General features: G+C 41.0%; 1 protein-coding gene across 1 annotated transcript in view; it reads left to right on the plus strand.

Moving 5' to 3' along the window:
• The window catches only part of LOC150082346 (protein O-mannosyl-transferase TMTC3-like), a 257040-nt gene that overhangs the window by 109465 nt on the left and 134460 nt on the right, over window positions 1-13115 (plus strand). The window contains exon 6 of the mRNA XM_090380488.1: window positions 6443-6558. Coding sequence (XP_090236614.1) covers window positions 6443-6558 — 116 coding nt within the window. The remainder of the gene's footprint in view (window positions 1-6442; window positions 6559-13115) is intronic.

Genomic DNA, 13115 nt, shown 5'->3' on the forward strand with positions numbered 1-13115 from the left:
TCGGTTTGTAGGTTGTTGGCTTTACCGGTGTGGGAAAGAGAGCGATTCTACCAACTGTGCTACCCACGAGGGCCCTATATACGGGGGTTCTTTCAAGATGACAATACAGCTATTCGCCGGTCTAAATGTGTGAGTGGTTTGAGGAACATGAGGAATACTTAAAGCATTTGCCCTAGACCAAACCACTGATCTCAATCCCATACCAACTGTGGGTGAATTTGAAAGGTGTCTTCGTGAACACAGTCCTCTACTTATTGTCATTCCAGAGACTGAGGACAATTCTCTTATGTTTTGTTTTGGTATTCCTCAAATCACCATGGCTCTTCTTATCGAAGCAGTAATTAGGACCAATGGCCGTCGAACACGCTATTAGCGTCACGTAACAGTGGGCTGCTTAACCATGTATGGAAAGATGGGCTTGTTCCATACATTCATTCATGAGCAAAAGCATTATGACCACCTATCTTTTCCCGTGTCTGCGTGGGTAGCACAGTGGTACCGCCACCGTCCTCCCCACACCGGGTGGAAAAGGCCCGGGTTCGAATCCCGTCGATGACGGGAGGAACTCTAGTGGGCTTTTTTCACTCCGTGCCTGAGTTAGTCGGTCTCAGGCGTAGATAGCAAGGTTTTTTCCCTCAGAAACTGAGGTTTTTTCGTCCAGCAAAACAGGCAAATCGACCAGAGAACACACGCAATTTACAGACACGAATACGGGTTAATGTAATTTCATTTACGGGTAACCCTAATACAGTAATTTTTTTTTTTTTTTATCTTTTCCCGTGATACCTCTTGCAGTCCGACTTCACTTCACCGACTTTACTCGACTGCGGAAGGTGTCTGCAGGTGTACCGGATAAACTGAATAGGAGGACGACCGAAGCATGGCACTGACGTGGACTGGTGAATGCCACATTCCACCGCATCCCATAAATGTTGGATGTGGTTGATGTCTGGGAGCATACGAAATGCTTGGGCATGATCCTGTAACGAATTCTGCACAATTCCGACCTCGTGACGTGTTGTCTTGTTGAAAGAGTTCAGTGCCATCTGGATTCACGGTAACCATGTAGGGCAAAACTTGGTGTGAAACAACCGAGATATGATCTGGTGGCTAGGGTGTTCAGTGGAGTTGAGGGAACTTAGTGACGTCTATGAAAACATTCCTCAAACCATGATACCACCGCCACCGGCCTGTTTTCATTCAGCCGTGCAGTTTGGTGTTCCTCAGAACACCAGACTGCACGGCTGAATGTTTGCAACTGTTCATCTGCTCGCTGCTGAATACGCAACCGTCCATCAGCATGACGGGGCTGTGACCGTGATTCATTAGACCATGCTTCCAATGTCCAGGAACAGTGTTCCCGTGCCGACTGCAGGCGGAAGTGTCGATGGCGGTCTGTCAAATGGATGCCGGAACAGGTCGCTTACTCCGCAGGCCTATCCTCAAGAGCGTCCGCTGGATGGTGTTCTCTGAAACGTTTCTCTGTGAACCTTGGTTGTAGTCTGCCGTTAATTCAGGGATCGTGAGCCGTCGTTGTCCCAACAGCCCGTGCCAACCACCTCGACTGTCAAACAGTGGTGATCTCCCCGTCCTGGGTGGTTATGTTCCCCTTCGAGCCATTTACGCCACACCTTCATTACAGCGGCCTTCGAACAGCCAACAATGCCTGCGACTGCTGAGACGGAGTCCTCACCTTCCTAGCCCCGCAAATCATCCCCTTTCAAACTCCATTAGGTTCTTCCCTTTCCCTATTGCACAGGCTTCGTACGTACGAACTGACAGACACCACATATGCTTTGCTGGTCGGTAACATCACTTCTAGGTGCTATTGGATGTGCACTTGGAGGCAAGGGTGGTCATAATTTTTTGGCTCATGAGTGTATCTCTTCACCCCCTCCCATATTCATTCTAATAATAAAAGTTCCTAATAATTTTCTTGACAACTTCAAAATTGAAGCTCCTTAAAAATTACGAAATTCGTGCTCAAATAGGCCGTCCAGGTATCTCTGTTTCTGAATGCTTCATATTTTAATTATGGCAAGAAATGAAAAACTCCAGAAGAATTTGATAACTTCAGTCTACTGAGTTTGTTTTTCCAGTAAAGTTAAAAATACGAAGTTGCATAATAGCATTCAACGTTCTCACAGCATCGATCAGTTTTATTCACTCAAACAGTGGTATGACCAGCCCGACCATCTTTTAGACATCTTATGTCTACGACCTTGAGAAAATTGACAGGTTTCAAAAGAAAACCGACCCTTCTCCAATATTTCCGGCAGAATTTCTCCAATAAAAAAAAATGCAAATTATTCTCTTGATAAAAACAACTTCTGAAAAGGGGTGGCGAAAAGAGGTGAGGGATGCTTACGATCCAGCAGCGGTTGAAAACGTCTTTCAGGAATGCAATAATGAGTGTAGAGAGCGTTGCCTCATATCGAATTAAATAACGAACATTTTTAAGCATTTGTCAATGGCAGGGAGCTTTAAAGATTCACCCCATTCTTGAAGGCTGTTCTGTTCATTTATCAAACCAGAAGTAAATTACACCATGCCTAGGGAGCCCAATGGCATTCCATTATATTTTAGAATTAATAGCCGCAAATTAATAATGCAAGCATCAATGAAGTTTATTGTTCTCAAGTGACTAATAAACTCAGTGTGTTGCCTTGGAGTTCCTTGCTTTTAAAAGTTTGTAATCGGCCATCGTAAGTACAATACAGTCCACATTCTTTCATTCCGTTTTCAATCATCAAAGATGTTTTGCCACGTCTAGAGGGAAGCTTTTAAATTATAAAAATCGCCGATTTGCTAGGATTGCTGAAAAAACAACGAGAAAATGGTGAAAAACATTATCGTGTTTGCATCCACGTTGGCTACTTTTGTGCTGTTCAAAATGCAAATGCCTGCCTTCTACAAAGCAAATTAAAATCAACCGCTAGTAATGGCAGAGAACAACTTCATCAACTTAATGAGAAATTTCTCCACCGATTCTCTTTAATTAGTCAAAGAGTTTTAGATCGTTAAGAATATATCAAAGCATTTGCTAATTAATGAGGGTTTTTTTTAACTCTATTAAAATCAAAGCGCAGTTTTTTTAAGCCATTCTAATAAGAGAACAGTGAAGTATCACGCCACCTTTCTTTGCTCTTCTGTCGTCTACTCTTTCAACTGTGGTTTATAAGAATTCCTTTTTTATTTATTTAATTTTTTTTTTTTTTACGTCAAGTAAAGCGTGCCACCTGGAATTTCAGAAAATAAAAACGAAATATAGAAAATTCTTGTTTATATAGCAGGTACAACGATAGTTATAATCATGAATATAACTTATTTATATTCACAAAAACGTTAATAGAACGTGTTTTTTAGACTTCGCGTGTTATAACTCGAAATGAAGAGTGCGACAACTTAAATTAGGTGCTCAAACTTAAAAACATGAAGCTTATTTCTTGAAGGAGATAAAAATTGGTAATTTTGTAGTATGCAGTCCATGGAAGGATTTTTTTTAATATATATATATTTGAATTTTAAGACCAAAGTTAACCATATAAGCTTCAAAGGAAAGTTTAGCCTTCAAGCTTTAAGAAAAAGTTTCCTATTAAAAGGTTATGTTCAACGATATTTATAACATCGAAAATTACAAATTAACTTTAATTAAGCTTATATTATATGCAGGCACCTGAATAATTAGGCACGATATTCCGCCTTTCTTTTCTTTTTAGTTCATTGCATGGTCTACCTCATTTATTATTTAGCCAAAGGCCATTTTTCGTTAGATAGTTGGTTAAACTTCAAATAAAGAGATTGGCGAATTTTCTCCCTTTTTTTATTGAAGTTTAAATTAAACGGTCTCAGGCAGTAGTGGTGTAGAACTTTCCTTGGCATTTCCCACTGGTCATTTAATCCTCACCAGCAAAATGTACACAGTTTTTGGAGGAACGATTAATTGACACTTAATGAGCTGAGTTGCCTTGCTTTATTGAGTACAGTTTCAGTTTTTTAACTTGGCTTTTTCACTAAAAATGCTAATTTTTGTCTCCTTCTAAAATAGGTTTTCATCAATTTATACGCAGGCTGATCATTTAATTCACAGAATGGCAGCACCACCGTACAGCCGCTCAAGTTTTGGCCAGTAGATGAGAGGAAATTGTATGTCCAAGAATACATTGACACAGTTTTAAGTTCTGACACGTCTTGCAAAATGACATTTGTTATGTGCTGTTAGGGTGAACCGTTTTGTGTACTACTAATGGAGCATTTGCAGGCAGAGCAACTTTTCGTTATACGCTATTTTGTTCCATGTGGTAGTGATGGATCATTCAACACGAGCCAGGCATCAGAATGGTGCACGCGAATGTAGTGTACGCAAAGAATGGTTTAACCATGTAACAATGAAATTTGGTGGTTGTAATGTGGTGATACTAATGGTGGTGTATTGGTCTGTTTTACATGGTTTGGACTTGGTCGTCATCGATGAACCTATTCATGTAGCCACTACATGACATTCCTAACAATTCTGAGCCTTACCGGCATTGTGGCAATTCTTTGGAGAGGGGCAGTCATTATATCAGCGTGATCATGCTCCGTGTCATAATAATGTAGAGGTCCTACCATTTCCAGCTCAGAGCCGAACTGGACAACTTTGGTATGTTTTGGAACAACAATTCATAACCAGCACAAGACGTTCTATTTCAAGAACGTCTTGTACTGGTTACGAATTGCAAAAAACCAGCCATAGCCTTACGGGAGAAATGGACCAAGATTCCACTCTCCACATAAAAAAAAAAAACTTGTAGAAAGTGTCTGCCGACGGATTTTTTATCTCCTAAGAGCTCATGCACGATATTAAAATTTTCTTTATTCTGACCAGATGTTTTTTCATTTAGCATTCCAACACGTATTGGAGGATATTGTCTATTTTATTCTGTACTAAATTATTTATATACACAACGTGTTTCATAAAATGTTGGCCGTACCTTCAGGATCGATTCAGATAATCAGACATATTTATACAAAAATATGTCTGAAATTTCTCTATTTCCGAGTTAAGACAATTGTGTGTTCTTACAATTGTCCACCCAATCTTTAAAGGAAGTGCTCATATTAACCCTTGCGCTAGAATAAACACTTCAGATATCTTGCCATGGACTGCTGACGCATCCTAAACTTTTTGATATTGTTCAGATTTACTTAAATCCTTGTTCTACACGTTGCCGACGCATTTCAGTGTTATCAATAGGTGTAGCGGAGAAAACGATTGGCTTCGGATTCGGGATCTCCTCGGCCTATGAGGTGCCTATATATATGTTAAACACCAAAGCAACTAAGGGTATGAGGCGTCATTATATTGTGTCTGTAAATTGGGTGTATTGTGTAGTCGACTTGCCTTGTTTCTGGACGAAAACTCCCAGTTTCTGGGAGAAGAAACCATGCAACCCTCGTCTGAGACCGGGTAACTTAACCATTGTGAAAAAAGTTCATAAAAATTCCTCGCGTCACTGACTGGATTGGAACCCAGGATTTTTCTACTTGTTGTGGGGGAAAACCGTAATTACATCCACTATGCTACCCACAAGAGCGCCTCCACGGCCTATCCTTAAAAATTCGGACCAAGACTCCCCGTTTTAATCTTCCAGCCAAAAGAAAAGAACTCTACAATAAGCAGTCAGCAATAATTTCTGCCCATACATTAATCCTAAAAATAGTCACTGTTGCCTTGACTGGATTATTGCTTTCGGATTTTCTTCTACCCAGTCGTAAGTTTTGAAAAAATTAATCAGGCCATTTCCATCGAAGCTAATCTCATCAGAAAACAACACCAAGGCTAGAAAATGAGGATCGTGAACTTACTCTTGTAGGAGCCAAATACATGACAGAAAATTAACTTCATTAAGGCCTTTTGATCTTTGAATTTGATTTTGCGTAACGGTCCTGGTTTTAATTGGTCTACCACCATCTGAACTCACAGAATGATCCTGTTTTTCAAAATTGAGCTAGCTACGGTAACGCTTGCAAGCATTAGTACGCATATTGCGAACTGTAGTATGTTGGCACAAAAAAATACATGGCCCACTGCAAATTGTTGCGCTGATATATCGGCTACATTAAAATGAATTGGTAAACTCCTCTGGTCCCGGTTGTACCGAGTATAATTGGTGGGTTACTTGGTTATTCAATCAATAAAGCTAGAACACTCAAACAATAAAAATATACACAAGTTCATTAGCCATTGAATTGATATACACACAGATGGACATTTTTATTCTCAATGCGCTACAAAAAGGCGTTTCATTTTAAAAGCTAAAGGTCTCTTTTGAACGGTGGTATCCCCGAATGAATTTTTCGTTAATAAGTTTTAAATCATGCCTTGCTATGTAATAATAAGGTTGAATACTTGAGTATAGATTTGATTTGTTTAGTAACGCGTTACCATTGCATTTAACAGATTACTGGAGTCTCCTGCGTTCTATAATGATGACATGTTTAGCTACGATGTGCAAAGAGCAGGGAATCACTGTTGTTGGAATATGTGGTGTTTATGAAGTATGCGTTGTACAAAAGGTAAGAAAAAATAAGATGTCTTTGAATTATTAAAAAAAATGAAATTCTTGTGATAGAGATCAGGTTAAAATGAGATATATGAATGTTATGTATCTTAGGAGGTATTCGTCGCATATTTCCTGATTTGTGATAAAAGTACTAATAATTTCATGACTTAAGTAACCAAATAAAATTTCAGGTTAATACAAGAATTGGAAATAAAAGTTAAATCGAACGCCACAGCAATGGACAATATCACGTCAATATATTCAAAGTTTATCAACGAAAGGTTCTCACCGGAGAAGAAAAGACACACACACACGGTGGCGTCTTTGTTGTCGGGTTTAGGAGAAAAACACGAGTTTCCGGGAGAGAAAAAACCATGCTACCCCTCGCCTGAGACTCCTGTCAACCCTGGAAGCACTGCTGATTATATCAGTGCCTTAATCCTACAGAAAATCCAGACTATCAAGGCCTTCCTCTCTGTTTTCGGTCTTCACATAAATGCTGAGAAGTCGAAACAGTTTACTTTCTAGCTCAAACCGAACCTAACAATTGTGCAACCCATTTTAAGAGGATCCGCAATTTCTGCTGTCCAACAACATATCGATCTGGGCGTTATTTTTGACCAAAAACTCTCCTTTCTACCACTTATACACCATCTTCAAAAAAAGTTGCTTAAGCATCCACCGACTCCGGTGGATGCTTAAGCAACAACTTTCCCAAGTCTATTACCAAGCTGTTGGGTGAAGATTAAGCTCAGTGTATGTGCGCTTCCTAAGTCTGGAATTCAACTGCTACGGCACATCTTAGACGGATTTTCGCGAGAGAATTCTGGCAACTGAAGTGGGCCATATGGAAATTTCGGCTTGCCCCTACACCAAGGAATGATGGTTGGCATTATTTCCGAACCAGACTTCTGGGCTAACTGCGGATGGAGGATCCCAGTCCTTCAGGCCACCCCAAACCAGTTAAAGTTATGAGATCGGTTCCTATCCGTGCAAATGCTGCTGTAAATATACTCCTTGGACGGCGACCTTTACATGTTTGCAGTCGATAAAAATTATAGGCAGAACTTATTCCATCGACTTCCTTCTCAGACACGTCACAGGACATTAAAATCTGCTCCCGAGGATCCCTCCATCACTGCCATAGACCCATCACTCCAGTATTCCAACTTTTCTGCGCCTGCTCAAATTACTGTCCTGCCCTATAAAAGCACTTCTTCCTGTAAAATAATTTTACTTGGCAATATATTTTTTATACGTAAATTTGTCATGTTTTGTGCTCCAGTCTTAAATCATACGGTTGTATAATTAATAATAATACTGGATTTTTTTTTTTTCATCCTTGTTTATTACGTTGTGTTATCCACGTAAATTCCTGGCTTGTAGCCGTTAAGGGTATTCTGTACGGCGTGTGCCTTGTGTATACAATAAAGTTCTTCTTCTAACTCGGCAATATTGTGAAAAAAAAGGCCCATAAAAATTACTCACGTTAAATTGGGACTCGAACTCAGGTCTTTTCCACCCTGTGTGGGGAGGATGGCGATTTACCAACTGTGCTACCCACGAGGGCCCACACGGTGGAGTAAGTGGCCTTAAGCGTCATATTGTAGGGACTGTAGTAGGGTTGGAAGCGATTATGATGACGAATTGGCTGAGTAATACGTGAATGGCCACCTTATTAGGTGGCCATTCACGTAATACTCAGCCAATATCATAACTCGGAAACTGCAACCTTATTGAGATTCGGCTGTGTTTCAGGTGTATTGAGATGGGTCCAATAACCAAATAACATTCAATCAACAGCGATCTTATCGGAGACAACTAGATGATGATAGGCTAACAGTGTTGGACGCTAATGGACTTCGTCCTGGTTGCGCCTTTTAGGGAAGTGCCTAACATGTCCGGGCCAACAGTGTATGGAAATGATTTTTCAAGGTAACAGAAATGCTACAGTCAAATAACAACCCAGTGCAACAGCGGTAACCAAAGGTCATTTCAGAACACACAACTTGTCATACCTTGTGATTGAGGGGGGGTATCGTAGCCGACGACCTGACCCGGTTATATTCTTTTTAGAAAAATAAAAAAAGGTTACAGGAGGCTGGGGAACACAAACAATAGATAGTGGAGGATTGGAAAAACGTTGTATGGTCTGACAAACCAGGTTCTTGCTGTTTCACTGACGGGACGACAAGATTATGTTGAAAATTGTATGAATCCATGCACCATCCCGCTCATTGTTGTAGTGTTTTATGGTTCACATTGGGCCCCTTGATATCAGTGGGACAACATTGGGATGCCACAAGTTATCTGGAAATTTAACAACCAGGGCATTCCTTCATCGCTACAGTTTAACCATCCAACAGGATAATCTGCCACGTCACAAGGCCAGAATTGTATAGAACTGGTTCCAGGAGCATGAAAGTAAATGCAATGTACCGCAGTTGTTTCCCCAATCGCCAGATCCAAATCCAATTGTGAACCCATGGGGGAGGTGGAACGAACTCCTTGGAGTGGAGATCCACAACCATCCTGCTTGCAAAAATAGTGGAAAGCATTTGAGCACAAGTAGGTCAACAAACTAAATGGTTTTGTCCCGTTCATTATAAACAAGAACGACGAAGATTTTATTTATTGTACTCAAGTTTCATATGCTTAACTCTCCACTGAGGAAGTGGGATTCAGCATTGAAAACTGTCATATAGAGAGTGGAGAAAGTTTTCCATAAATTGGAGAATTCACTATTCAATAGCTTGAATTGAATAGTTTCTGTTTCAATTTATATTTCTATATTTATTAAATAGTGGGTCCCGTTATTGCACTTGTTATAGAGTTCTAGGCGCTTCAGCAACTTAGACCATATTGCACTGTACAAAATGTCAGTAAATTGCATGTGTTCTGTAGTCGGTTTGCTGAATGTTATTTCATTTTTATTTATTATTTTTTTTTTTTTTTAGGAGCATTAGCAACTAAGGCCATATTGCTCCGGGATATACGGTGGTCATTCCCTGACCTTTCCGCATCCTCCGTATTTGGTGGTGACGGTCTCGAACCCCGGTCTAATCAAGAAGCGTGTACTACGCACTGCTGCTCCTTCCCACCTGGCTACGGAGGCGCCATTTGCTGAATGAAACCCAAGTGTACTGGAGAAACAAAAAAAAACCATGCTGCCCTTGCCTAAGACAGACTAAGTCACTTACATTGTGAAAAAGACCCATAAAAATTTTTTATATCATTGAAGGAATTCTAACTCAGATGTTCTCCACCGGTGTGGGGAGAACGGGGATTATATTAATGCTACTCACAAATGGCTAACTGGTCCCAAAATTGAAGTTCATGCCCAAGACTAGAACTTATGACTATTTGTACTCAATGGAAATGTGTTAGCTCTTTATCTTATTGGGATGTGATTCTGCTAAGGGCGTTCACCTAACTGAAAGCAAAATTGTTTGTTGTAGGGTTTAAATGCATTAGCGACTTAGGCTGTATCGCCCAGTAATAATTTACTTGTAAATTGCATATGTTCTGTGGTCGATTTTCTGTTTTGCTGGACGAAAAACCCTGGTTTCCGGGAGGAAAAACCATTCTACCCTTGGCTGAGATCGACTAACTCAGCCACACTGTGAAAAAAGGCCCATTAAGGCCCATTATTATTTTTTTTTTTTTTTGTTAGTTTTTGGCGTATCGGCTTCTGTGGCCATAATACACCTCCCAAAAGTTTTGCATTTTCTACTCTGATCCAAGACCGAGGCGGGATTCGAACCCGCGACCTTTGGGTTGCCAGGCAGGCATTTTACCCACCTGGCTAGCCCGGTCGGCAAAAAGCCCATAAAAATCCCTCACGTCATTGACCTGATTCAAATTCAGATCTTTTCAGCTCAGTGTTGTGGCGATACTACCAATTGTGCGATTCTACCAACTGTGCTACTGTGCGGGTGAGGGAATATTATGCCTGAGAATATTGTAGCATATCTTTCCAAGCCAACTAACTTCCAGTAACTCAGTGGCACACAGCGCAGTGGAACGTTTAAACAAAAGCACTAGATGCGCACCTAGGTACCTAAAATTACAGGGCCTCAAAAGTTCAAATATACATAAAAAAATATTGTGTCTGTAATTGCGTGTGTTCTTCGATCAATTGGCTGATTGCTAGTCGGAAAACAGCAATTTCCGTGTGATAAAACCATGCATCCCACGCTCGAGACCAACTGATTTGGCCACAATGTGAAAATTCCCAATAAATGTCCTACGCGTCATTGACTGGATTCGAACGCAGATCTTTTCCACCTGATGTGGGAGAACTGTGATTGTGACCACCTCGCTACCCGCGAGGGCACCATCGATTCTTCATCGCAGAGAAACTCACCGCAGTCGAACGAGGCAGTTTTGGTGCCTGTCAATTCAGTGCAGTGCAGGTATAACGCTCTGAGCTATCTCTGTTGCAAGATGACGTTCGAGTCTGTCATTAGGAAGGCGAGCGCCTTAGTGGTACACCATGACTCACGTGCGCATCTGTATAAAAAGGCCATTTAGAATTATGCAAGCACCGTTCTAACAGATGCCTTAGGCATTAGATTGTCGTGTACATTGACAATCACATTCATAGCCATGCCGAGATCGAAGCTCAGAAGAGAGGGACTCATGCAAAGGAAAATTTTAAATTTCAAAGTGAGCCATTCAGTGAGAAGGAACTGGAATAGATGAGCTTTGCATCTGTGGATAATTTTTAAGAATAAATAGACAGCAAACAAACGAAAAGCAGTTCTTATGTGATGGTGTTCTGGCTGATGATAGAATTGTAATATTTTTAGGCACATGAAGAAACCCATTGTCTTTTTATTTTAATATGATAAAATTCCCTACAAGTTTTGTCTCCCATCTTTATTTACCTCAATTTATGTACTTCATAAAGATTGCACATTTTGATCTCAACGCTGAAGATAGCAACTTTAATAGTCTTCGCTTCACGAGGAGGGTCTCGTTTATGAGACCCCAGATTTAACTTGGATGCCACAAATAGTTTATTTTCTTTGATCGATTTGCTTACTTCCTAGTCGAAGAGAAACAAAATGGATACTTCGCCTGAGGTCGACTAATGGGGCCAAGCTATGAGAAATGAGCCACAAAAAGTTTCTTCTGTCTAGATGGAACTCAAACTCAGTCAAAGATATGATTTGGAAGAACAGTAATTATAACTGCTGTGCTAAGAGCGAGGGTCATAGTTCGGCTCTTCAAAGAATATATACATGTTTTCCAACTTACTGTTAATGCTTGGTATACTGTACACTGAAAGGACAGAATTCGTGAGATACCTGGTTCCTAGGTAACGCGACGCTGTCACCCCTCTCGCTAGTGGACGAACCCACCGCTTAGCAGGTACACTGCTTTACGTAGACGGTAATTCGATGTCAGTATGGATAAACATCGTCAGTTAACCGACTTTGAAAGAGGAATGATAGTGGGTATCCGACGCATGGGCCACTCTATCGCGGATGTGGTACAGAAATTGCACTATCTCCGTTCGACAGTATCAAGAGTTTATCGGGAATACATCTTTTTCAGAATAACATCTCATCGTGGGCGGAGAAAGGTGGTGGATGAACATGGTCGTCGAGACGTCTCGCATTGTTCCAACCAACCGGAGAATGTGTGTGTTAACTGTGTAACGGCACCAGGGGTTTTCCCCATCTTCTCGTTGTCTACTCTGTGGAGGCCAGAGATTTAAAAGTGTAAAGTGTGTTTAGTGTCAAGCCGCACCAGGGGGTTTCCCCATCTCCGCGTTGATTACATTGTGGGTGTACCAGTTGAGGGGAAATGCCAGAGATTCAAAAGTGTATGGACATTGTATATGTGTAGTGTTATGTACCGTTGTTCTTCTGGTCCTTTAGTCTCTGGACCCCTGCTGAGGCCCAACGTTGCCCCACTTTCGCCCCGTGGAGGCAGACCAGGTACCCAGTAGTCAATAGTTCACTTTGGCAGCTATTGACTAGATATCCAGCGATCCACCAGTGGATCTCTGGATATCTAGCCCTGTATGTGAAATGACCTACAGGTGGGTTGCTAAATGCTCCAAACTGTAAAATTTTGTGTGAATATAATTGCCACATCTGCCACCTGTGTGATTCATCCATCAGTTTCATAATAAATTTAATATATACTAACAAACCTAGCATTATGGATATGGTTATTTATGTAGTGTTATGTTCTGTTGTTTCTCTGATCATTTAGCCGTTGGACCCCTAGTGGGACCAACACTCAGCCACGCGGAGGCAGGTCAGGTACAACCAGTAGATAGATTATTTTGGTATTCTGGCAGACACTGCCACCTAGTTTCCGAAGATTTTAGTGGCAAGGGCCTTATATAAAAAAAAAAAAAATGAGGCTGAACGCTGAAGGTCAGAAAAGGCCGAAATGGAATTTAAGCGAAGGTGAGATTAAAATTTTGGCTTTAGCTAAATTGTGCAACATTAAGTGTGAGGCGTCCTCGGTCAGTTCAGTTCGAGTACTGAAGGCTGGAGGGACAGGCAGAAATATGGGGACTATAGGGAAGGCGTACCCAGAAAAGTCATT

This window comes from Mastigoproctus giganteus, chromosome 8 (assembly GCF_048544385.1).
Source record: "Mastigoproctus giganteus isolate SK-2022 chromosome 8, ASM4854438v1, whole genome shotgun sequence".
Lineage (NCBI taxonomy): Eukaryota > Metazoa > Arthropoda > Arachnida > Uropygi > Thelyphonidae > Mastigoproctus > Mastigoproctus giganteus.